The sequence below is a fragment of the Muntiacus reevesi genome, chromosome 1 (genome assembly GCF_963930625.1).
Source record: "Muntiacus reevesi chromosome 1, mMunRee1.1, whole genome shotgun sequence".
NCBI classification, from domain to species: domain Eukaryota; kingdom Metazoa; phylum Chordata; class Mammalia; order Artiodactyla; family Cervidae; genus Muntiacus; species Muntiacus reevesi.
In genome coordinates, this window is record NC_089249.1 from 156,168,326 (window position 1) to 156,194,323 (window position 25,998).

Genomic DNA, 25,998 nt, shown 5'->3' on the forward strand with positions numbered 1-25,998 from the left:
CAGTCAGCATGTGCATTTCGAACAGGCCTTGTGCCAGGTTGTAGAGCAGACAACAAATATGTCCACGAACAAATCAGATAATTTCAGGTATTGATGAAAGGCTGTGATGTATATCTGAGTGAGACAGTAGCTGTGTTAGCTGTGGTGGGTGGAGAAGACCTGTTCGAAGAGGTGGTTTTGAGCTGGGAACTGGATGTGGAGGAGGCAGTCCTGTGTGGTTCCGAGGGGGCATGAAAGAGGCAGAATAAATAACAGCATGCCAGCATGCTCAAGGGGTGAAGAAGACCCAGGCAGCTGCAGAGTCATGAGTGCAGGGAGACTGAGGCCAGGGTGGTGGGCAAGGGATGGTCTTGGGCCTTGAAAACCACGATGAGTGGCTTGACTTACTCTTCTTACAGGAGAAAGATAGTATGGAGTCTTAAGTGGGAGGGACTCAATGGGACGCCAGTGGGAGGCTGATGCAGCGGTGCCATAGACTGAGGTCAGGGCAGTGGGGACAGAGGGAAATGGCCAGTTTCATGGTGTATTTTGGAGGTCCAGATGTCAAGACACAGAGAGATTAGGTGACCAACTATAAGTCGTGGCTACCAGGTTTCAGAGCCTGGATTGAAACCCACCTGGCTGACTCTGATCTGGGGTTTGTTCTGGAGCTCAGCTGCCTCCCTGGATGGCTGATTCATGATTAATTGATTTAGGCAGAAACTTATTTTTAGACAAGCAGAGGTAACCTGTAGTCTGCCCACTGTCTGAAATGATGGAGCCTAATTTAGGTGGTCGCCCTAAGAAAGAGCCCTTCCTGGGGACACAGCCCCGCCTCCCCAAGGGGTGGCCAACCTCTGATTCTGTTACACTTGTTGGAATGGAATGTGACTCAGCAGGTTCCCTATCACTGTCACGCCACGGTATAAAGTCATCTGCCACATGTCTGCCTCGGACATTAGTGTGACCATGTCAAACTCACCTGTGTCCTCCTTGCCTTATACAGGACCTGACACACTGGTAGCTCAGTCAGTGATGGCTGAACAAACACTACCCTGAGACCTGCAAGCCATCCGCCGATTGACTGTTCACACGGTTTCTTGTGAACCAATTTCCCTCCATGTCCAGTGTCCTCAGCTGAACACTTACCTCTCAGATGGTTAAGAAGGCTGTTTGATAGCTTGGGTTACAGTTACGCCAGAGGTGTGAAAACAAATTGCCATTCTTTCCTGAGCTGCGCCATGGGGCTGGCCTGACTTCGTGATGGTCATATTGAAGTTTACGATCGCTCAGTGCTTTTCAACTTTCAGGCCCCTCCCGACTGCTCCCATTGAGAGGCGATGGAAAACAGAAATTGGAAAGGAGTATCAAAAGCTTGGGGTTGAGCCCCAGCTCTGCTTTGCCTTAGCTCTGAGCTGACCCCAGTTCTGTTTAATTTTGTTTCCCCAGGCCCAGAGCAGTGCTCATACCAGGCAGATGCTTGACGTGTCCATGTGTAAGGGCAGGATCGTAGCCCTTGCCCCTGCTGCCCAGTGGACACAGAGATATTATTTATGTGCTTTGGACCCCATGCAGATTGATGTTCTTTGTAGCTGATCTGGTCCCTAGTACTACGGGACAATCTAGGGGCCATTACAGACTTACTGTCTTCAGCCCCACAGGCCACACCCTCCAAGTTTCCCTCACTCATCCACTCAATTTTCCAAACCCTCTTTAAAGCTGCTCTATTTTTCCCATGAGAGTCCACACCTCTTTTTTCAAAAGATGGCCTTGTCTCCTCCTTCACAGAGAAAAGAGAAAGAAATCCCACAGCTTCGATCCACCACATCTACAAACTTACCTGGACTCCCCAGTTTTATGCCTCATGTCCAAAAGACGAGTTTCCTTGTCTTATTTGGGACTGGTCATTCTCTCTTTCTAAATTTCAGCCCACCTGCCTTCCTGAGTATGTTATTCCTCCCACTCGGTTGGTTCCTTCCCAGTGCCATTTAAATATACTTTGGTCACTCATTTCTTACAGAAGCAAGCAAAACACTCCCCCAGGCCACTCCACCACACAGCTGCGGCCCTGTCTTCCTTTGCACATCCAGGTTTCCCGAAAGAGTTGCCGACACTCACGGCCCGCGTGCACTAGCAATGCCCCTGCCGTCTTACCTGGCTTCCGCTCCAGCCCTCTGCCTGGTCTGTCCTTGCCAAGCTTCCCTCTGGCTCCTCTTCACCCCTCCAGGGCAGGACTCCACCTCCTCCCCAGAGCGTGTGACCGCTCCTCCTTCACTGAGAAACCCATCCTGCCTGCTCAGGTCTCCTCCTGCCTGTGGCTTCTCATCCCCATCATGGGCTCCTTACCCCTGCCCTCTCCTCCATCTCCAGCCCTCCTCCCTCTCCCTCTACAAAGCTAACCTCTGCTGCTCTCACTCCGCTTGGTTCCCATTGCCCCCAGCGTGCACACGGCCCAATCCACACTCATCATCTTGGCCGCTGCCTGGTGATCTGCCTCCGGTGACCCCTCCGGCCTCGTCTCACACCACACTTCCCAGTTCCCACTGCTCTCTAACCTCTGATGTCCTCTCCCAGTTCATTCCTGTCCCCACTTCCTGCCGCGCCCTTCCTCTGGTCTGCACACTCTGCCTCTGTGTCATTCAGAGAGGCCTTGACTTCCAAGTCCAAGTCCTTGACTTCCAACAGTCCAGGCTGATGAAGTAGCCTTGCCATCGCTCTTTTAACACATCACCCTCCCTAAAGTCTGCACTGCATTTCTTATTTATTTATTTGCTTGATGACTGACATTCTTCCCCACCCCCATGAAAACTTGAGCTCTATGAGATTCTTGCTCAGGGCCAGTATGTTGTAAGTGCTTAATAATATTTGTTGAATCAGTGACTGATGGCAAATATATATTTGACCTCAGTTCGCACTTTGAGGTTCCTGACCCTTACATTCAGGTGCCACTGGTCATCTCCTCCTGGATATCTGCATTACACCTGCACATCTGCACCCCTCACTGCTCTCTCCTCTTCCTTCACCCCAGAGCTTCTGACCTGTGTTCACTGTCATGATGAAGGACACACCACCACCTTCCTGGGACCCAGAGATGCCTCATTCCGCACTCCTTGTTCAGCTCACTCTCCATCAGTTCTGCCCCTAGATACCTTTTAAACCATCTGCTTCTCTCCATGCCCATTGCCACTTTCTTTTCTCCCCTGCCTTACCCCAGCAGCTTCCAGACTCCTCTCTTTATATGTAATCAGAGTGATCGTTCCAAAACCAAGTATGATCCTGTTACCACCACCCCGACACCTGGTGCCCATTATTAAAGGGTAAACTTCTTTTATATGCTCAGTCTTTGAGACTCCATGGACTGTATCCCACCAGGCTCCTCTGTGTTTGGAATTTTCTAGGCAAGAATACTGGAGCAACTTGCCATTTCCTACTCAGGGGGTCTTCCCAGCCCAGGGATCGAACTCACGTCTCCTGCTTTGGCAGGCAGATTCTTTACTACTAGAGTCACCTGAGAAGCTTCCTAATGTGTCATAAAAGCACCATAATCTGGCCCCTGGCCTGGAGCTCCAGCTTATTTTTTTAGCATAGTGCCCTTGAACTGTAAGTTCTTAACTATAATGAGAGCCTGTGCTCCAACAAGCCTTGTCCTCTCTCACATTAGGGAATTTGCAGATGCTATGTCTGGCACCAGTAGCATGGTGCCACCTGACACCTGGACTGCTCTGCCCACCCCGCTGTTACTCACTGCCCAGGTGCGCTTAGGAGAACCTTCCTTCAGGAAGCCTTCCCTGACCTCTCAGGATAGGGGGACGCTTCTGTTGTGTGTCCTAGGGCACCCTGTGCCTGCCTCTGTCCTCTTCTGTCTGTGTCTTTGCCTCCTAGGTACCTGGTCAAATAACCCTTTAGAGCCCATAATACTTGCCATACCGGTGAATAAGAGGGAAATTGACTTACCCAAGGCCATACATCTGGTTCGATCAGAGCTGAGCTGAAGTGGGCTTTCAGGCTTCCCCAGGTCTCCAGGGGTTTCTTGTCTTACTGAAGTACAATGTCACCTTGTTTTTTGTTTTTTGGGTTTTTTTAACTACAGCCCAGCAGGTTTGAAGTCTGTCTCCATCGCAGCATGCACTCACCATTTTTAGCCTAATTATTTGAGGTGGCATTTGACTGGTTCTTCCCATGCAGGCTGTCTTCTGGACTGAGATCGTTTATGTTTGTTTTGTATAACTTGACCACATTTACTCACATTGGACATGTCAAAATGACAAAAGCCTCGGTGCTCACAGGGTTGGTGAGGATTTTTTCTTCTCTTGGGTTTGAAAGTCATTCTTCACCAGGTAGCTGGGGAATGGGGTGAATGCTGACACCGCTTTAGAAAGCTGAAAGCAGGAGGGCTGGAGGGGCGTCTCACTGTAATGACAAGCTCCAGAATGACAGTTAAACCCTTATTAAGGTCAAATGACCTTTTGCAGACTGTCTCAGTTTTCAAATGAGCCACAGCATTCAGTTCTGGTTAATTTTTATAACTTTTTTAATAGGACACATTAACGCTGTTATAAACCTTGTTAATTAGGCAATAATCTCAAACGCTCCCTCGCAGAGGGAGACATTCCCGGCAACTGCAGGTGATTAATATCTGGAGCCTAACGAAAGCCTTTTAATCAACCTCGGGGGCCATTCAGTGCTCTTACCCCCAGGAAACGAGAGTGATTGGTATTCTGTGGAGGCTGCTCTGGAAACCTTCCTCCATCTGCCCGTTTCTCCTCCTGCTTCTTCTCAGGGCCAGCACACCCACTCCCCTGCCCCCTCCTCTCTCCTTTGCCTCTTCACCCACTCTGTTACCTTCCAGAGAACTAGAGCCCTGGAGCTGGAAGAATCTCCTTAGATGATCAGATTTGACCTGCTTTCAGACCGTGAGACTGAGACCCAGGGAGGTTCCCACTCGAGGTGGCCCAGCAACTAGGGTTAGAGCCAGATTCAAATCCCTGAACTTGGAGACAGTCCTCATGTGGTTCAGGTTCCAGCAACATCACTGCAATTGTCTGCCTTACCCTGGCCCGGGGCTGGAGAGGGAACCCCCAGGGTTCTAGTTTGCAGGAGAGACAGCGTGGTCACAGTTTTATTGGATTATGGTCAGGGATTTGATAGGGAACAACCCAGATGAGTCTGGAGCACCAAGAGTGTAGGCAGAGTGGGGTCTCTGGCTCAACCTGGGAGATTCCAAGATGAATGAATCTAGAAGAATGAATGGGATTTAGTCAGGTGAAGGATGAGGCCAGGGTAATTGGGGAGGAGATGAGCAAAGACTGATTTGTGGGCCAGCCTGGAGTGGGGTGGGACGTGGAGTCAGCAGAGGTAGGACTGGAGAGACAAGGCTACCTGCCTTCTCGTCTCAGTCCCTGTAGAAAGGCCAGCACAAGACAAAGTGCAGTTTGGTCAGGAAGTAGTGAAGGTCAGCTGAAAGCTTTTAAAGGCTTCTCCGCAGGGAGGAGACGTGCTTCAGAGAAAGAAGGCCTACAGCACACACACCCGCAGCCTGAATGGCAGCAGGAGGCAGGCTGGCTGTGTGCCCAGGGAAGGGCTCAGAGCAGAGACCACGGGGGATCTTGCCCACACTTAACTGCTCTCCAGGCTTCGGTCTTGTCTCCTGTGGGCAGAGGAGTTAGCACAAGGTAGTCTCCGTGATTCCTGCCGGTGTTGACGCTCTGCACCACTGACAGGATTGCCCGCTCTGCGCTGGCCTGGTAGACGAGACTTCATGTGTGTGCATGGCTGTGTGCCCAGTCGTGTCTGACTCTGTGACCCCATGGACGGGAGCCCACCAGGCTCCTCTGTCCATGGAATTTTCCAAGCAAGAATACCAGAGTGGGTTGCCATCTCCTCCTCCAGGGAAGACTTTGTTCATCCTCCCTAGCAGTTGCTCGAGACTGGGTTGCCATTCCTATTTTATAGACAAGGAGGATCAGGTGCAACAAAGTTAAAAATCTTGCTCAGGACTATATAACCCAGTGGTTCATTTCCCCACTCACAGCCATAGTCCCCTTATGTGCAGAATTATCATGTCCCCTCAGGTTTCCTTAGAAAAACATCCATGCATCCATTTATTCATTTAGCAGGCATTTACTTACTCTTGCCCCTGTGCCAAGCACTGTGCTAGACCCTGGGAGCAAACAGTGGCATCTACATAAAATAACTGTGACAACCCCATACAGGTACAGCGTTCCTTACAGTGTGACAGAATCTTGCAAATTGCAAAATGTTTATATCACATCCTTCATGGCAGCCTTAAAAGAGATCACATGTGGTTTCTTATCCTTGTTTCGTAGGTGAGGAATCTAGGGCAATGATTTGCCTCAGGTCCCCAGGCTAGGAAGTAGGCCACCATCAGGCCTCAGTCAGATTCTGTCTGAGGCTCACTCTCTGCCTCACCTCAGCAAACGGCCAAGTCAGTGCAAGTGGCTGTCCTCAGTCTCATTAGTAATCACCTCCCTGAGGTACCACTTCACACCCACCAGGTGGTTAAAACCTTAACAATCAGTTAAGATGTATGCATACTGAACCTTGAGGGCTTCCTGGTGGCTCCGTGGCCAATGCAAGAGATGGGGGTTCCATCCCTGGACTGGGAATTTCCCCTGGACTAGGAAATGGCAGCTGACTCCAGTATTCTTGCCCAGAAAATTCTATGAACAGAGGAACCTGGTGGACTACAGCCTATGGAGTCACAAAGTCGGACATGACTGAGTGTGCACAGACGCACACACACACACACACACACAGCCCATGTGACCCTATGGGCTGTAGCCCACCAGGCTCCTCTGTTCACAGAATTTTCCAGGGAAGAATACTGGTGTGGGTTGCCATTTCCTAGTCCAGGGGGACTTCCCAGTTCAGGGATGGAACCCATGTCTCTTAGGTCAGCAGGTTGATTCTTTACCAGCTGAGCTGCTGAGCCACCAGGAAGCCTTCAGAATTCAGTGTGCATGCACTCTAATGCTGGGCAGGTCCGGCCAAGGCCCGTACTGGGCATTTCCTGTCCATCTGCCCCAGGACACACGGCCTAAGTGCCTGTAATTGCAGAACATAGCAAACAATCCAAGTATTTACTGACAGTAAAGTGGTTCAGTCAGTGGTGGATTAGTCGGATGATAGAACACTACTGATCAGTGAAAATAAATGACCTGCAGCTATACTTACACTTCAGCATGGGTAACTCTCAACATTGAGTGAAAAGAAAGAAAGTCAGGTGGATATACAGAGTAGGGAGACACTTGTAAAAAGTTCAAAACAGGGGAAGAGTAGACGATGTGTTATTTGAAGATGTGTCAGTCAGTCAGTTCAGTCACTCAGTCGTGTCCGACTCTTTGCGACCCCATGGACTGCAGCACGCTAGGCTTCCCTGTCCATCACCAACTCCCAGAGCTTGCTCAAACTCATGTCCATCAAGTTGGTGATGCCGTCCAACCATCTCATCCTCTGTCATCCCCTTCTCCTCCTGACTTCAGTCTTTCCCAGCATCAGGGTTTTTTTCAATGAATCAGTTCTTCGCATCCGGTGGCCAAAGTGTTAGAGTTTCAGCTTCAGCATTAGTCCTTCCAATGAATATTCAGGACTGATTTCCTTTAGGATGGACTTGTTTGATCTCCTTGCAGTTCAAGGGACTCTCAAGAGTCTTCTCCAACACCACAGTTCAAAAGCATCAATTCTTCTGTGTTCAGCTTTCTTTATAGTCCAGTTCTCACATCCACACGTGACTGGAGAAACCATAGCTTTGACTAGACGGACCTTAGTCGGCAAAGTAATGTCTCTGCTTTTTAATATGCTGTCTAAGTTTGTCATAGCTTTTCTTCCAAGGAGCAAGTGTCTTTTAATTTCATGGCTGCAATCACCATCTGCATAAAGATGTGTGCGTATGTGTTAACATGAAAAGAAAAAGAAATTCAGGAGAGCAGTTACCTCCGGTGAGGACGAGGAGAGGGTAGGATGGGGGAGGAGTGTCTTGGAGCTTCAGAGGGACCCCATTAAGCAGGGACTGGCCACATGGGCATTGTATCTTTATTTTTAAAGTGTAAATTTACAGTGTAGATCTCTTTTCTCAGTACATTTTGTGTTGAAAATTTTAAAAGGCAACCGTGCCAGCTATGTGAATTGGTACTTTGGAAGTATGTCAGGAGGCACATTTTCCTTTCTCTCCCGTAAAGATATGTACTTGAATGCACCATTAATCCTTGACCTTCTTGTTTCTTTTCCCTGTCTAGAGTGTTTGTACGACAGAATAGCACAAGAAACTGTGGATGAAACTGAAATTGCACAGAGACTCTCCAAAGTCAACAAGTACATCTGTGAAAAAATCATGGATATCAATAAATCCTGTAAAAATGAAGAACGAAGGGAAGCAAAATACAATTTGCAATAAACTTTGGATTTTTCATAAAGCCTTCTCGTTTTCCTTGCTTGGCGTGTGATTTGCGGGCGATGGTGTTGTCCAGATCAGACCCCACCATGCATGGTGGTGTGCGGGCCAGGAGCCAGGAGGGTTCTGGGGTCAGCCAGCCTGTTCTGAACTTGGACTTCTCACTCCAAAGACGGCAGATGGATTTGCTGAGATTCAGGCAGCAACCTGGCACCAGAGTTGTTCTGGGGATGGTGAAAATCCTGTCCTTTCGGAAGGGGATGAAGTGACTCTGAGTTGCCTATCACTCGGCCAAGAATTTGAGCTGATATTTTTACCATTCAAGGACTTCTATCTTTGTTCCTCTATTTTGTTCTATAATAAAGCTTCATTAATTCTTTGCTGTAGACAATCTTTATCCTCATTTATTTAAGGATGGATATTAAGTGTGCAGTGGATGTGACCAGTGTCCTTTGAGGGGCAGAACATTCAGGCTGAAGGAAAGAAAATTCATAATGGATGTAACTGCTGTCTGCAGATCTGAAGGGCTGTCTTGAAGCAGATTACGTTCTCTTACCTCAGGGGACAGATCTAGGTCCAGTCACCTCTCCATCAATGTGATCTGAGACTCAGCTTCCCTGATAATTTGAGTCAATCTGTAGAAGAGTGTGAGGGGATCGTAATGTTAGATGTGGTTCAGGGTTACCTTCAGGAAGTTGGAGGCAACATCACCTGCTATGGATTCATTTATCCTATCTTGTATCTCAAGTGATCTTTCAAGTTGCATAATTTGTATCTCATTCAGTACCTGCGTCTCTAAAGTGCCTGGTGCACAATCAAGCAAACCACATTTGATCTTCCTGTTGATTTACACTTCTTTTCTGTAATGCCTGTGCCTCTGAAGTCAGCATCGGCCTTCCCTGGTGGCTCAGCAGATAAAGAATCCGCCTGCAATGTGGGAGACCTGGGTTTGATCCCTGGGTTGGGAGGATTCCCTGGAGAAGTGAACGGTTACCCACTCCACTATTTGGGCCTGGAGAGTTCTGTGGAATGTATATAGTCCATGGGGTTGCAAAGAGTTGGACACAACTGGGCAATACACATGTGCACACACACATATATATACACATGCACACACGTGTGTGTGTGTGTGTGTGTGTGTACTGCTCAATAAATATTAGCAGTCATTTCTGGTTATTGACTTTTAAGCATTGGTTGGAAAACTTGGCATCTGGTTTCTCGAATGCTTTATACACTAAACCATTAGATCATTGGTGGTCTATAAGCAAAAACTCAGGGTCGTTAGGGTGAATAGTGGATGTGGCTACCTTTATGAGAAGTTTTATTTTAGTACATAAAATAATTATCTCTGATACAAAATATTATATGCTTGCTAATAGGTTGTATAAGTGTGAATTTCCGTTTATGGTGTTTTCCCAGCTCTCCACAGACTAGCAATGTGATCTTGGACCATGCACTTAATTTCTCAAAATCCTTGCCAGTACAATGAGGAAAATAAGGCATCCCATGCAGGCTATGTGGATAATTAAATAATGACAACAACAATAACAGATACTTAATATGTGCCAGGACTTTTCTAAGTGTTTAGTGTAAGTTAATTGATTAAGTAAACAGAGTTTGTGACACTTAGTAGAAATCAATAAATTCTTGTTATTAAGATGTGTTCATTTAAACAGTGGGGGCAGCTTGGGCATTAGCAGTGTGGAATGCGTGAGAGGCTGGGAAAAAGCATACATCATATTTGAGTTTATCCCCTTTCCTCCTTCAGCATGACAAACACTGAGAGGCTCCATGCATTTCCCTACACAGAACTAACATGATATGATACCTGCTTAAAGGTACTTTTAGGTTGAGAGTGTGGCAAGAGTCATGGAAATACACGTTTAAAATGCTGTGACGTGGAAGTGCTTTAGGTAATGTACAGCTTATACATCAGGGAGAGAACAGGGTTGTGAGGGACTGTGGGGTCTGAGTTCACACCGTGACTTTACCACTTTTCAGAAGGTCACTTGACCCTTCTGGAGCTTGTTTTTTCTAAAATGGAGGTAACAATTCCTAACTCAGCACTGTTGTGGAAAGTAATCTGGGTACTATCTGGAAAAGGAGCAGACTCATCTGGTAAATGAGTCTCAAAGAGCCATGCAGATGTTATTGATCCTTAGTTTGTAAGGCAGAATAAAATCAGACATGGATGTGACAAGAAAGGACTTAAGGGCTGTTTCTGATGAGGAATCTGGATGGGTGGGGCAGGTGTTTTTATACCTTAGTTAGACTGAGACTTTTTGAGCACCTATTGTATACCTGATGCACTGTGACTCATATGAGAGCAAGGCCACTGTTCTTATATTCATACCAAAGAGGAAATGGGCTCAGAAAAGGTTAAATAACTTTTTGGCCAGGGTCTCAGACTTGTCAGCAGTGGAGCTGAGTCAGAATCCAGATCTGGGCAAAATCTGCCCTTTTACTTCCACTGAAAGCTGAGTGGAATATTATGGTCTGGGCTGAGAATCTAGCCATGTAATCTCAGAGCATGTTTAGGACAGTCCCAACATCAGTAACCAATCAATGGAAATTGGTCTCATTAATTCAAGCCATTTGTAGAGATGGGAAATGATAGTACCATTCATGAAGATCTACAGTTTCATTACATTCAAGTACATCACAAAGCTCAAGTTCATTTTGTGTAGCAGGGAGTTTCCCAAACTTGGCCAGTCTTAAGAATTTGCTGAGGAACTTAAAATACAGATTTCTGGGCTTTGGTTTAGAAAGCTGGATTCAGTAGATCTGGGGTAGAACTGGAAATATGTATTTTAACACTACTGCCAATATCTGCCCCAGTGGCTCCGTGGTAAACCATCCACCTGCCAATGAAGGAGATACGGGTTCTATCCCTGGGTTGGGAACATTCCCTGGGTAGGAAATGGCAACTCACCCCAGTATTCTTGCTTGGAAAATCCCATGGACAGAGGAACCTAGCTGGCTACAGTCCAGGGGGTCGCAAAGAGTTGGATATGACTGAACATGCACACCACACACCAGGCCAATTTTGAATAACACCAGTCTAGTAGCCTCATTAGAAGTCCTACTTTAACAAAGGAGCAAGAATATTTCCTAAGTAAAAAGACATGCGCCTTCTAAAGTGCCTGGCAATATTTGAAACTGAGAATAAATTTCCTCTTAAATAGCTGAGAATCTGCCCACAAACTTTGTCCAAAGTTACGCTTCCATGCTCACCAAATGCTGTGGACATGATGCAGAAGGTGACTTTCAGTGTAGGCGTCAATGATTTCCCCTTGCTTTTGCACTTAGAGTCTTCTTTCTGCTTCCTGTGACAGGCCAGTGAGCGTGGAGGACAGAATAGTCAATCCTGAATTGGCAGAGCCTGAATTGATGAGGTTTGGGCCCTGTCTTCAGAAGCCCTAGCCACAGGGTCTCTGTTGCCAGACCAAACAGAAAGGTGTGGCTTATTTTTACTTTCTAGATGATGTAAATAACAGTATTAATGACTATTCTGTGCCAATGGGTTTCTTAGGTGCATTTCTAAATTCTGATTTCTTTTGGAAATTATGAAAAAATGAAAACCACTTTATAGAAATATTTGGGAAAATAGGAGAAACATTCCAAATTGCACAGATGCAAGCATTGTGATGCATTTCTTCTAGTCCTTCGTTCAAGAGCACAAATATGTATTTTACATACCTGTGGTCGTAGCATATGATCAAGTTTATATCCTTCCCTTTCTGTTTAACATATTTCCCTGCTGCTCCATGAAATGTATAGGCATCAGTTCGGACATCCACCCAGTGAATGGACATCAAGCTACAGCTGGGTAAACCACCTGGCCAGCTGTGGGGCCAACCCACAGAGCTGCCAGTCCACAGAAGGCCTCTCTGCATCCTTGGGCCCAGTGCAGTGATGGAATGCGCTTGAGTTTAGAAGTTCAATGCGTCTGAGGTCAGGTCCCAACTCTAACACCTGGTACCTCACTTGCGAGTTCCTGCAGCTTTCTGAACACTGGCTTCATCTGTAAACTATAGAAAGTAGTATCTAGTTTGGGGGTTGTTAGGAGCACTGAGGATGTAATTAAGGTACCCCAACAAGAGTGGATGAATGGCCATCAGTGTTAATGTTGGTTTTCCTCTCCTCACACCCCTTCATTCCTCACCTGTGTGTGTGCCTATCCTGTCTCTGACCTGCTCTGACCTCTTACATGGTGACCTTGGCTTTCAAACTTGTCTTTGGCCCTCCAGACATCCTGATCTCATCCCACAGTGCTCAGTACTCATGGGCTTTTTCCTGTGCTGGGCAACTAGGCTCACAGTCCACCTTCCAGCTTTATTCACCCACCTCAGCCTCCACCCTGCCACTAGCCAGCCCATTGCCCTTCCTTGAATTTTTAGGTTGTTTATAAATAAAACATCTATGAAGATTTTTGTTTGCCTACATTTCCCCCTTATATTTTCTGTCATTTTCTTAGGTTCACTTTACCTGGGTCAAAAGCAATAGCAAGTTCTATCATTCTTGATACATATAACGGGCATGACCATGTTTTAAATTATTTTGCCAACCTAACAGTGAAAATTGGTACCTCATTCTAATTCCTTTGGTTATTTCTGAGTCTGCACATCTCTCCAGAATTTGGTTTCTTGTTTATACAAACTGAAAGCTTAACTTGTAACAATTTCCAGCAGAATTCATTTCATTTTCTGTATATAGTTTTCTCTGGATCAATGTGTTTGTTTACCTTGGGCATATTTTTACTTTTATATCTGCAAATAGACATATCAACAGATCTTTTCATCACTTCTATTGAAGGGATGAATCAGTTTCTGCCAAGCAGCTTCATAGGCTCATGGAACCTAAGGGTCAAAAGTGAACATCAAGGTCCTCCATCCAGAGCTCCTCTTTACTGAAAACAAATGACTTTCCAGACTGTGCTGGAATTCCTCCAGGCATGGAGAATTCATCTTCCTACCACAGAGTCCATCCAATTATTGCCTTCACTAAGAAGTTTTTCTGTTTAGCTAAAAATCTACTTGACTGAAACTTCTGAGGCCACTCAAATTCTCTCCTCTGAAGTCACACAGAATGCTTCTGCTCATAACCCTCTGCAGAGTTGAAGGAGGCAATCTTGTTACTTCGTGGACTAATAAATAGCTCCAATTCCGTTCTGCCATTTCCCACCTAGGGAAGGTTGCACGGGAAATAGTGATGACTCTCGGGATTTCTCTGGCAGTCCAGTGGTTAAGACTCTGTGCTGCCAATGCAGAAGATGTGGGTTCAATCCCTGGTCAGGGAACTAAGATCCCACACGCTGTGAAGTGTAGCCAAAAGATTTTTTAAAAAAGAAGAAGAATACCAGAAAAAAAAATGCAGGCATGGTAATCATTGTCAAAATAAAAGTGACGCCTGGAAATCAAAGAATTAAAAAAAAAAAAAAGAGTGAGCACTCTGGATTTAGATAGCCCTGTGTTAAGATCTTGACTGCTACTTATGAGTATGTGATGCTGAAAAAGTCTCAATCTCCCTTAGCTTTAGTTTTCTCATATTAAAAATGAGACTATGATACCTGCCTCAGTTCAGTTAGTTCAGTAACTGAGTCATGTCTGACTCTGCGATCCCATGGACTGCAGCACGTCAGGCCTCCCTGTCCATCACTAACTCCCAGAGTTTACTCAAACTCACGTCCATTGAGTCCGTGGCACCATCCAAATGCCTCATCCTCCATCGTCCCCCTATCCTCCTGTTTTCATTCTATCCCAGATCATAGTCTTTTCCAATGTGTCAGTTCTTCAAATCAGGTGGCCAAAGTGTTGGAGTTTTAGTTTCACCATCAGTCCTTCCAATGAATATTCAGTACTGATTTCCTTTAGGATGAACTGGTTGGATCTCCTTGCAGTCCAAGGGACTCTCAAGAGTCTTCTCCAATACCACAGCTCAAAAGCATCAATTCTTCAGTGCTCAGCTTTCTTTATAGTCCAACTCTCACATCCACACATGACTACTGGAAAAACCATAGCTTTGACTAGATGGACCTTTGTTGGCAAAGTAATGTCTCTGCTTCTTAATATGCTGTCTAGATTGGTCATAGATTTTCTTCCAAGGGGCAAGCGTCCTTTAATTTCATGGCTGCAATCACCATCTGCAGTGATTTTGGAACCCAAGAAAATAAAGTCTGTCACTGTTTCCATTGTTTCTCCATCTATCTGCCATGAAGTGATGGGGCCAGATGCCATGATCTTAGTTTTCTGAATGTTGAGCTTTAAGCCAAATTTTCCCTCTCCTCTTTCACTTTCATCAAGAGGCTCTTTAGTTCTTCGTCGCTTTCTGCCATAAGGGTGGTGTTATCTGCCTATCTGAGGTTATTGATATTTCTCCCAGCAATCTTGATTCCAGCTTGTGCTTCATCCAGCCCGACATTTCGTATGATGTACTCTGCATATAAGTTAAATAAACAAGGTGACAATATACAGCCTTGACGTATTCCTTTTCCAATTTGGAACCAGTCTGTTGTTCAATGACCAGTTCTGTTGCTTCCTGACCTGCATGCAGATTTCTCAAGAGGCAGGTCAGGTGGTCTGGCATTTCCATCTCTTGAAGAATTTTCCATAGTTTGTTGTGATCCACACAGTCAAAGGCCTTGGCATAGTCAATAAAGCAGAAGTAGATATTTTTTCTGGAACTCTCTTTCTTTTTCAATGATACAGTGGATATTGGCAATTTGATCTTTGATTCCTCTGGCTTTTCTAAATCCAGTTTGAACATCTGGAAGTTCATAGTTCACATACTGTTGAAGTCTGGCTTGGATAATTTTGGGCATTACTTTGCTAGCATGTGAAATGAGTGCAGCTGTGCAGTAGTATGAACATTCTTTGGCATTGCCTTTCTTTGGGATTGGAATGAAAACTAACCTTTTCAAGTCCTGTGGCCAGTGCTGAGGTTTCCAAATTTGCTGACATATTAAGTGCAGCACATTCACATCTTCACCTTTTAGGATTTGAAAGTTCAACTGGAATTCCGTCATCTCCACTAGCTTTGTTCATCGTGATGCGTCCTAAAGCCCACTTGACTTCACATTCCAGGATGTCTGGCTCTAGGTGAATGGTCACACCATCATGGTTATATGGGTCAGGAAGATCTTTTTTGTATATTTCTGTGTATTCTTGCCACCTCTTCTGAATATCTTCTGCTTCTGCTAGGTCCATACAATTTCTGTACTTTATTGAGTCCATCTTTGCATGAAATGTTCCCTTGGTATCTGATTTTCTTGAAGAGATCTCCAGTCTTTCCCATTCTATTGTTTTCCTTGATTTCTTTGCATTGATCACTGAGGGAGGCTTTCTTATCTCTCCTTACTATTCTTTGGAACTCTGCATTCAAATGGGTATATATTTCCTTTTCCCCTTTGCCTTTTGCTTCTCTTCTTTTCTCAGCTATTTGTAAGACCTCCTCAGACAACCATTTTGTCTTTTTGCATTTCTTTTTCTTGGGGATGGTCTTGATCCCTGCTTCCTGTACAGTGTCATGAACCTCTATCCATAGTTCTTCAGGTACTCTGTCTATCAGATCTAATCTCTTGAATCTACTTCTCACTTCCACTGTATAATCGTAATTATTTGATTTAGATCATACCTGGATGGTCTAGTGATTTTCCCTACTTTCTTCAATTTAAGTCTGAATTTGGCAATAAGGAGTTCACAATCTGAGCCACAGTCAGCTCCTGGTCTTGTTTTTGCTGACTGTATACAGCTTCTCCATCTTTGATTGCAAAGAATATAATCAATCTGATTTCAGTATTGACCATCTGGTGATGTCCATGTGTAGAGCCTTCTCTTGTGTTGTTGGAAGATGGTGTTTGCTATGACCAGTGTGTTCTCTTGGGAAAACTCTGTTAGCCTTTGCCCTACTTTGTTCTGTAGTCCAAGATCAAATTTGCATGTTACTCTAGGTATTTTTTGACTTCCTACTTTTGCATACCAGTCCCCTATAATGAAAAGGATATCTTTTGGGGGTGTTAGTTCTAGAAGGTCTTGTAGGTCTTCACAGAACCATTCAACTTCAGCTTCTTCAGCATTTTTGTTCAGAGCATAGATTCGGATTACTGTGCTATTGAATGATACTGAATGGTTTGACTTGGAAACGAACAAAGATCATTCTGTCGTTTTTGAGATTGCATCCAAGTACTGCATTTCAGACTCTTTTGTTGACTGTGATGGCTACTCCATTTCTTCTAAGGGATTCTTGCCCACAGTAGTAGATATAATGGTCATCTGAGTTAAATTCAACCATTCCAGTCCATTTTAGTTCACTGATTCCTAAGATGTTGAAGTTCACTCTTGCCATCTCCTGTTTGACCACTTCCAATTTACCTTGATTCATGAACCTAACACTCCAGGTTCCTATGCAATATTGTTCTTCACAGCATCAGGCTTTACTTCCATCACCAGTCACATCCACAACTGGGTGTTGTTTTTTCTTTGGCTTCATCTCTTCATTCTTTCTGGAGTTATTTCTTCACTGATCTCCAATAGCATTCTGGGTCCCTACCAACCTGGGGAATTCATCTTTCAGTGTCCTATCATTTTGCCTTTTCATACTGTTCATGGGGTTCTCAAGGCAAGAATACTGAAGTGGTTTGCCATTCCCTTCCCAGTGCACCACATTTTGTCAGAACTCTCCACCATGACCCGCCTGTCTTGGGTGGCCCCACATGGCATGGCTCATAGTGTCATTGAGTTAGACAAGACCGTGTTCCATGATACCTGTCTCACAGGGTTGTAGGTAGAGCTATATAAGAAAATGTGAGTAATGCACCCAGGCACAGTATCTCTTAGTTCCCTAATCCTAAGAATTCGATCCATCCTGATTGCTCTCTTACAGATAGACCACTAAACCTGGGATTCAGAACTAGATGCTTGGGAAAGAGTCTGACCAGTACTAACTAGGAGCCAGTTGTCATTTCTGGCTCCTAAATGGCATGTCTCTATTAGTGTGTCCTAACCTTGAATTAGCATCTTTGGTGATAGCCCCAGTCGCCTTATCTGTTGTTCAGTTGCTTCAGGAACAATGCTGGTAGTCGGTAACAATACCGTGCCAAACCTACAGCCCTCACTCTCCCAGTTCTGGGCTGCAGTCAATGTGGTTCTTTTTGTTCCTTTTTTTTTTCTTCCCTTCTTCAACTTAGCAGCTATATACCCTCCTCACCTCAATCATGTGTTCTTAAATATATTTCTGAAATGAAATACAGGATCTTGCATGCATCCCAATTCCATTTCATCTTATTGGTTTTGGCCCAACATTCCAGCTGGTTGAGATCTTCTTTTCCATTTGTGTTTAAAATACAAAACAAAATTTAAGGAAAGTCAAAGCCAAAAAAGAAAATGCAGCCGTAATCCCCAAAACCTAGTCCAACTGCACGTTCACTGCTAGGCGCCCCTCCTGTCTGTCCAAGGAAGCACCTCTTTGCTCATGGCAGGCAGCCAGCCTCCCAGGATCCTGCCTTGTTCATTTAACATCATATGGCAGACATTTCCCCTTCTGCTGCCTGGTGTGTGGAGCTACCATTTTATTACCCTTCCAGTCACTGGGCTACAATTACCTCCTTATCTCTTCACTGTACATTTTGTTGTCTCTCGTTTCTTACTATTAGAGATGATGCTGTCATGATCACTTATAGTTTTTTGTTTCTTAAATTTCCAGGAGTGAGATAATTAGGTTAAAGGGCAAGAACCTTTTCCCAGTCTTTTCTATGTTGTTGTTATATCTACGTTTGTTGTATTGCTCTCCGAAAGATTAAGCCACGTCTCAAGCAAGGTGGACATGCATGTGCCAATTTCTCACAACTTCACCACTGCTTGGAATTTTTAAAGAAGTTTGGGAAATTCACTTCCTATACAAAAGTGCTTATCAACTTCTTCCTATGTGAATTGTCAATACATATGTTGGCGTGTTTGAGATTCTTAAGGAATTTCATTTTATGCTTTATTCTTCCTCCCAGTTTTATAGTATATAAATATGATCTTTTGTATCTTTACCAAGTTATCAATAATAATGTTTAGGTCAATGAAAAGAAAAGAACCATGTGGTCCTCCACTAAAGACCCCACTTTTCCTCACTGATCACCTTCTCTGAACTGGATTATTCTCATAACTAGGGCTCTTCTACCTGCATGTAATCAGGGAAGACATCTGAGATGTAACAGTTGAGTTTATACCATAAAGATGAGAATGGCCGTGAGGAAATGATTTGTCTGTCAGTCCATCTCTCGCTTCATTCATCTGAAACATGTTGAGTATCTAGTATTTGCCCAGCACTCCAAGACGTATTGCTGATTGGATCCAACCAGGAAGTCACGTCTCAACTGTGGCTCCAAACCCCTTCCACCATCCCAGAATGCACTCTTTTGGCTATATGAGATCCGGTACCCAAGGATCTGGTCATGTTTCCATTTCTTTAGCTAATTGGGAGAGAGATTAAATATTCTAACCTCACCAACATCTATATCCAGAAGTTCCCCCATGAGTAATTATGGAATCATCTAGTCATTTCACAAATATCTGAATATCTACTAAGTGTCAGTCACTAGTCTAAATGCCTGAGGCATATCAGTGAAGACAAACACAGAAAAACTTAAACTCTAGTGGGAGTGGAATGAGATGGGTAGGAAGATTAACAGTAAACTTAGTAAGCAAGAGAATGTAGAAGATGATAAGTGCCTTGAAAAAAGGAAAAAGTAGACCGGGGGAGGCAGATTGCGTATGTGGCAGGGAGAAGTGATGTGCCTAGGGAAGCTTCTTGGAGAAGCTGAGAGCAGCACTGGGTCGGAAGCCCTGCCCAGGACCCCTGCCATAGGATTGAAAATGAAGTGAAGGTGTTAGTCGTTCAGCCACGTCTCTTTGTTACACAGGGACTGTAGCCCACCAGGCTTCTCTGTCCATGGAATTCTCCAGGCAAGAGTGGGTAGCCATTCCCTTCTCCAGGGGATCTTCCCAACCCAAGGATTGAACCCAGGTCTCCTGCATTGCAGCAGATTCTTTACTGCTGAGCCTCCAGGGAAGCCCCTGCCCAGGAATGGAGGTATCTAAGGAGTGGGAAGTGTGGGACATTAAATCTGTCCTGTCTCCCTGGAGTCTCACTTTTATTTCAAGATGGGCATTCATTCGTGCCTGGGTCATTAACTATGGTAAACCTATCCTCCCCTGGCTTGAAGACTCAGTTCACATATTTCCTCTAAGGACATTTTCCCAGCACTTCCTAGAAGGACTCCTTCCCGTCTATAGTTTTCCAATCTCCTCCCTTCCTTATCTCCCAGTCCCAGCCTTCCCAGCATCTTGACACAGAGCATTGCATTGTAACGTCTGTTTGGTTGTCTCTTTCTCTGAGACTGTCAGCAAACTGAAGGCCGGACTGTGTAAATTCATCTCTATACCCCTTTGCGGAGCACCTTACTGTATGCTCGTTGCAGGAGATATAGATATGGACCATATTTGTTTAATTAACTAGTATTCATTGAGCACTTACTATGATGCTCAACTTCTCACACAACCTTCTGAAGCGGATCCGATGACCACCTGCATTTCACAGATGAGGAAACTGGCTTACAGAGGCTGAGTAACTGACCCAAGATGCCACAGCTGTGACCAGGAGAGCCAGGACTGGCAAGGAAGCGGGAGTGGCTCCAATGCCTGCTGTCCTCGGGACCATGATATGTGTTAACTTAGATCACTCGTGGACACAGGCTGTTTCTTCTGTGTGAACCTTCCCAGCTGCCTCTGGTCCATGACCACCTCCTTCTTCCTCCAGGAAGTCTTCAGTGCTCCCTCTCTGGCCGGGGTGGGGCCGCCTCCCCCTGCTCCGTGGCACCCTCTCATGCCCACTGCTGGTCTTGTCAGCCGGCATTGTCATTGTGCATCCGTCTTTCTCATGGTGAGCCCCCCAAGAACCGCTGTGTGTTCATCTCTGAGTCCCAGGCCTGGCACAGAGTCCGGTGCTGATGAAATGAAGTGCTGCCTAGAATCCCCGCCCCTGATAACAACAGCTGTGGGAAAACAGAGACCAGAGAACTTTCTGCCTGAGGGTTTAAGAACTTGAGGGATGAAAAAAGTCCTTCAGAGGGTGTTATGAGACCTTCCTGGTCTTGTTCCCCTGGGATAGACTGTCATCAGGTCAAGAAAGGAGGAAAGGATTTGGCAGAGGACAGGTCTAAGGAATCTGACCTCACACTGCTAGGGTCTGACTCAGGGATCTTCCACTTAGCTCTATGACCTTGGGCAAGTTATTTAATTGGTTTGAGCTTCCATTCCCTCCTCCGTAAGATGGAAATTTCAGTTCCTAGAAGCACTAAGTGTATTTCTATAAAGGACCAAAACAGTAGCTGGCTCATAGTGAGCACTGTGTAATATGAACAGAGGGCAAGAGGTGGAAGAAGGCAGGCGTTTGAAGGAGTGGAGGTGGGGTTGGTATTGAGGGAGCCTCCTGGCAAGGTGGGCAGAGTTGGGATCCTGGCAGGGCCTAGGTCCCAGGCTGAGGTGCTGGGCTCTGGGGACCAAGTTCGGCTGCTGAGGGATCCCGCTGGTCGCAGTGTGGTGACTGGGGTGGAGGGAGAGAGAGGGTGTTTGTGGAATAACCCAGGTGAGAGATGGTGAGGGGAGGGTGCCCACTCTCCTTCCTCCTGAAGTGTTGGCATTGCCAGGTGGGAGCCAGACTGTGAGCAGCACCCTGCAGCCATCCATGGGGAGTGCCCAGGGCCGCTGGGTCTTTATGCACCTTCTGTGCCCTGGACCCACTCTATGCAGGCCCTGGTGGAGGCTCAGCTCATGGAGAGGTAGCGGGCCTCCCTCCAGGAGAGGGGGGAGATGAGATGTGTCCGGGGACGGGATGCAGATTGCAGGCCTGCATTTGTCTCGTGTCAGGTCATCCCTAAACACTTCCTTGGTGCCAAGGAAACGGTGTGGGTATGAAACGAGGCTACAGGTTTGGAGCTTTCCTCCACAGCTTCTCAGGGGCATGACCTTGACCATGGTACTCGACCTCCTGGTCCTCAGATTTATCAGGTATGGAAAAAGAATGACAGCATTTTAGGGCTGCTGCATAGAATGCCGCACACATGGCAAGCACATAGTAGGTGCTCATTAACGGGCGCTGCCCTCCCTCTCTGCAGGTTAAAAGCAAAGAAGACTATGCACTCAGTCAAGAGCATCTCACTCGCCTGTGCTGTGGGTGGGCCTGGCACTTCCTTCTATGAGCCTTAGTGTCCTTACTTATAATACATGCATGACTGTGCCTGCTCCACCAACCTCTGAAGCCGCCATGGCCTCGCAGCATCGTGATGGCCAAGGCAGGGCTTGGAAACATGAAATGCTCCTGGTGGGGAGGTAGGTCCCTGACATCCTTCTGTTCCCCTTTCCCCTCCCTCCCGTGAGGCAGCAGATCTCAGCCTGGGATACATCCCTTCCCAAAACTGGGGGGAATTCCTGGCCCTGAGTGAAAAATGTGAACCATTACTGAGAGATTATCAGTGTGGGCAGGAGGGAGACTGGAGTTCTTCTTCCCAATGGCCCTTTAAATTATTTTCATTTTGCTGACTCATGCACTTTTCTGAGCTCAGGAGCTTTGGGAGATGGTTATAGGCCATTTATGCAGAAAACCTCATTGGCTCAAATCTCTTAAGGGAGAAAGAGATTTAACCCTTTGTAGCCCAGCCTGGTGCTGCTTCCCATGGGGCCCAAGAGGACAGGTGGCCTTTGTAGGATTGGAGCTGCCCTTTAGGGAGCCTGGTCCAAAACCAAGTACACCCTCTCCAAATTTCCAGTGTCAGCCAGTCAAAAGCACAGATGGAAAAGAAACCCAGCCAGATTTAGAGGTAGCTTCCTGGGTTTCAAATTATGACTTTAAGATGGCTTGTTTTCCTTCTTTCTCTTTCATTCTTTTTTATTTTTCTTTTGTTTTTAAGATTGAGCATTTGACCTCGACTTCTTTATTCAGAGTGAGAAGGAAGCTGACAGTAGTCCACCAATGCCTCTCCCCTCTGCCTGGGATCAGGGATCTTTCCATTAGTGTTCTTGAGCTCCTCCTGTATGTTAGGATACACACTGAAGACTTCATGTAACTCATCATTACAACAAGAATATTAGGGATTTGGTGTTACTCTTTATTTCTCCTGATAAGGACGTCGCAGCCCAGAGAGGTTAAAATTTTTGCACAGGATCACAGAGCTAGTGAGGGAGAGGATCAAGATTCAAATCCAGGTCCTTCTGAAGCCAAGTCCACTGTTCTTTCATCACAGCCTCCATGCCTTCCAGTAATCAGCTCTGATGGAGCCGGCTGGGTGACAGACCCTGCACCGTGTGACCAAGAGGAGTGTTCCTCCTCCCCAGGTCAGAGTCTAGCCATGTTCAAGGTTCACCTTCATATGCAAGGTTTCCTTGTAAAGCAACATGGGATGGTAGAAGGAGTGGAAACCAATGTCCAACAACAGGTTAATTATGCACATGTGTATGCACACATGCACGCACGTGTGTACACACACACACACACACCACATACATATACACTGATTTTCTTATTAGAGTGAAATACCATATAGCAAACAATGAGCCAGTTCTCTATGGATCACATAAATAAATCTCAAAAGCATAATGTGCAGTCAAAAAAGCAAGTGGTGGGATGGAACTTAAGAGTTTGAGGTTATGTATGTAATATCCTAAATAATGCAAAATGATGCTATAGGGTTTTAATGGACAGACAAGTGTGCAGGCATAGTCTGAAAACTTGGGCATGAAAAATACAGCCCGGCATATCAGGGCAGTGGGGGATGGGAAAGAGTACAAAAGTGTTTCATGCTTCTGAAACATCTTAACTATTTAAAACAACCAAACAAATAAGACATCCAAAGAAAAGAGCAGAAAGTAACAAAAGTTCCATGCATTTCTTCTGGGAGGGTAATGGGAGTGGGGTTTGTGTCACACATTGTGTACCTGGAGTGTAGATCTGGCCTGAGCTTAGCGTCCTCTAGGGCTGGGCATTAACTCCCCTCCACAGACTCATGGGAAGATTAAACAAGGGATCAACTGAAGGCATTTTCTCTAATTAATTAATTAAGTTATTTATTTATTAGCTGTACTGCGTCTTCGTTGCTACACGAGCTACACCCTCTAGCTGCGGTGCTCAGGCGTCTCACTGCAGTAGCTTCTTTTGTGGAGCATGGGCTCTAGGCGCATGGCCTCAGTAGCTGTGGTACCTGGGCATAGTTGCCCCACAGCATGTGAAATCTCCCCTGACCAGGAATCGAGCCCAGTGTCTCCTGCATTGGCAAGCAGATTCTTGACCACTGGGCTGCCAGGGAAGTCCTCAAAGGCCTTTTGAACTGTAAGATGTTGTCAGAATGTAAATTGACGTCACACACTTCTGTGCTCTTTTCCTGTCTGTCTTCCTGAGTAGACTGTGACTTCTTTGAGGGCAGGGACAGTTTCTAATTCATCTCTTGATCCCAAGGAGCATGGCTGACCCCAGGCCAGAACTCTGGATTTAACCAGCCTTGCTAACAGTGCCTTATCCCTGATCCACAGGCCGCCTGTGCTTAGAGGACTGTTTGGAATGAGAGGAAACAGCTCACCCCTAGTGTGCACCCTCTGTGGACACATAAAATTGATTGTTTGGAGCAGCATCGGGTACTTAAGGAGAGAAAGGTGTGGAAGCCTGTCTTGGGTCCAGTGGATGAAGGGTGAAGGTGAAGGATGTAGTAGTAAGAGACCATCTCCACCCTCTAGGCTCTCCACTCTGGTCCCAGGCATAGCGTCCTCTCACCGGCATGGACAGGTCTGGGGCAAAGGCTGTGTGTGTGACCCAAGCTGGTGAATGACCTCCTGGAACTCATCCTCACAAGACCTTTACTTGATCCTTCCATGACCCTATGAGATCTTGTCACCACACCCATTAGGAAGACAAGGATGCTGAGGCTGGAGCGGTAATCACGGGCAGAAAGTGAAGTGAAAGTATTAGCCACTCACTTGTATCTGACTCTTTGCGACCCCTATGAACAGTAGCTCACCAGGCTCCTCTGTCCGTAATTCTCCAGGCAAGAATACAGGAGTGGGTAGCCTTTCCCTTCTCCAGGGGATCTTCCCAACCCAGGGATTGAGTCCAGGTCTCCTTCATTGCAGGCAGATTCTTTACCATCTGAGCCACCAGGAGAGCCCAATCATGGGCAGAGTCAATTTCAAATCCCAGTCTGGTAGATCCCCAAACCTGTGCTCTTCTGCAAGGACCTAGGTGTCTCCATGGGCTGTGAAGGCAGAGCTGTCCCCAGAAAATCCATTAGGGCAGCATGTTGCACCCGCCACCCCCTCCCGTAATTCAGTCGACTAGTGGCTGAAGCAGGGAGTAGAGTGAGATAATCATGTTTCAGAGCCGACTAGAGTGGCTGCCATTCAGAGGTCCCTTTGTATTTTGAATATGCAGTCTCTAATTAGACTTTGCCTTAATTGTGAGATTTCCATACGCCGTGACTGCATACACTCTGTCTGGGGATAAATACGTCCATCAAGAGAGAAGCAAATTGTGGCGTTTGCCTTGGCCCCATCATTCCGCTCGCGTGCTCCAGTGCAGCTCCTCTGGGGATATAGCTCAGCCTTCCCCCGTGAAAGTGCTCTGGGGCCCACATTTTAATCAAAAGTGTACCTGCCTCTAGGAAGAAGCGTAGGGCCACAGCTCAAAAGTGATTAAATTTAATAACCGAAAGACCAGAAAAAGTATGCTTTGCAATGCATAATTTCAGCTGATATTTATTTCATCATGAGGCCATATTCTATATGCTGTATGGGGACACTTTATTAAAAATGCCATTTATTTTACCTGTAGCAATAAGGGATATGCACACCTTCTTTTACCTCCCCACTGTGTTAAGGCATTTGCAGTTATTAAATTACTCTTGAGTAGGGGAATGCCTGTCTCCAAATTTACTCTGAAGTGTTCCAATAATATGATCTGAAATGTTGATTCATTCAGCAAGTACTCACCAGGTGCTGCGCCAGCGCGGGAACAGTGAGGTGGGGCAGCGGGGCGCCTCTCTGCCTCCTAGGAGCTCCTGGGCAATGGGATAGGGGAGTGACAGATGCACTCCACGTTCCAGCACAGGGACTGGCTCCTGGGGGCCAGTCAAGCAGTTTTCATTCAAGAAATGAATGAATGGATGAATGAATGAATAGGGGGATGAGTAGAGAGAAAACCAGAGCGCCGCAGTGTTGCAGAGCTGGGCCTGAAGTCAGGTGGGGCACTGTAGGGGCTTGGAAGATGGGCTGGTTGATCACCCTTGGTGTCTTAGAGGCGGTGACGGCTGAGCTGATTCTCAGGTGGGCCCCAGGAGGAGCCTAAGATGTCTCAAGCTGGGAGAATGGGGGAGCTAAGGTCTGGGGTCCTGGATCCATCTCCCCACAGACATCCACAGGGCCACCCCCCGACTCTCCACGTCTTTGCCTCCGTCTCCCTCATTAGAAGTGCTCTCCTCCACCTCCGACTAGAACAGGAACATGGCATCCCACCCCAGGGCACGCTCTCATCTTCTTCTGTTACCTTATATTTCTCCCTTCCCGATGTATTGTTTGAATATTGTC

General features: G+C 46.1%; 2 protein-coding genes across 6 annotated transcripts in view; both read left to right on the forward strand.

The window, feature by feature from the left end:
• Positions 1-8,747, forward strand: part of BEND5 (BEN domain containing 5) — a 48,706-nt gene extending 39,959 nt beyond the window's left edge. For all 5 annotated transcript variants that reach the window (XM_065929155.1, XM_065929192.1, XM_065929183.1 and 2 more), the window contains one exon: positions 8,235-8,747. In XM_065929155.1, coding sequence (XP_065785227.1) covers positions 8,235-8,392 — 158 coding nt within the window. In that variant the 3' untranslated portion in view covers positions 8,393-8,747. The remainder of the gene's footprint in view (positions 1-8,234) is intronic.
• AGBL4 (AGBL carboxypeptidase 4) overlaps positions 1-25,998 on the forward strand; it is a 1,390,412-nt gene that overhangs the window by 1,176,031 nt on the left and 188,383 nt on the right. The window lies entirely within an intron of this gene.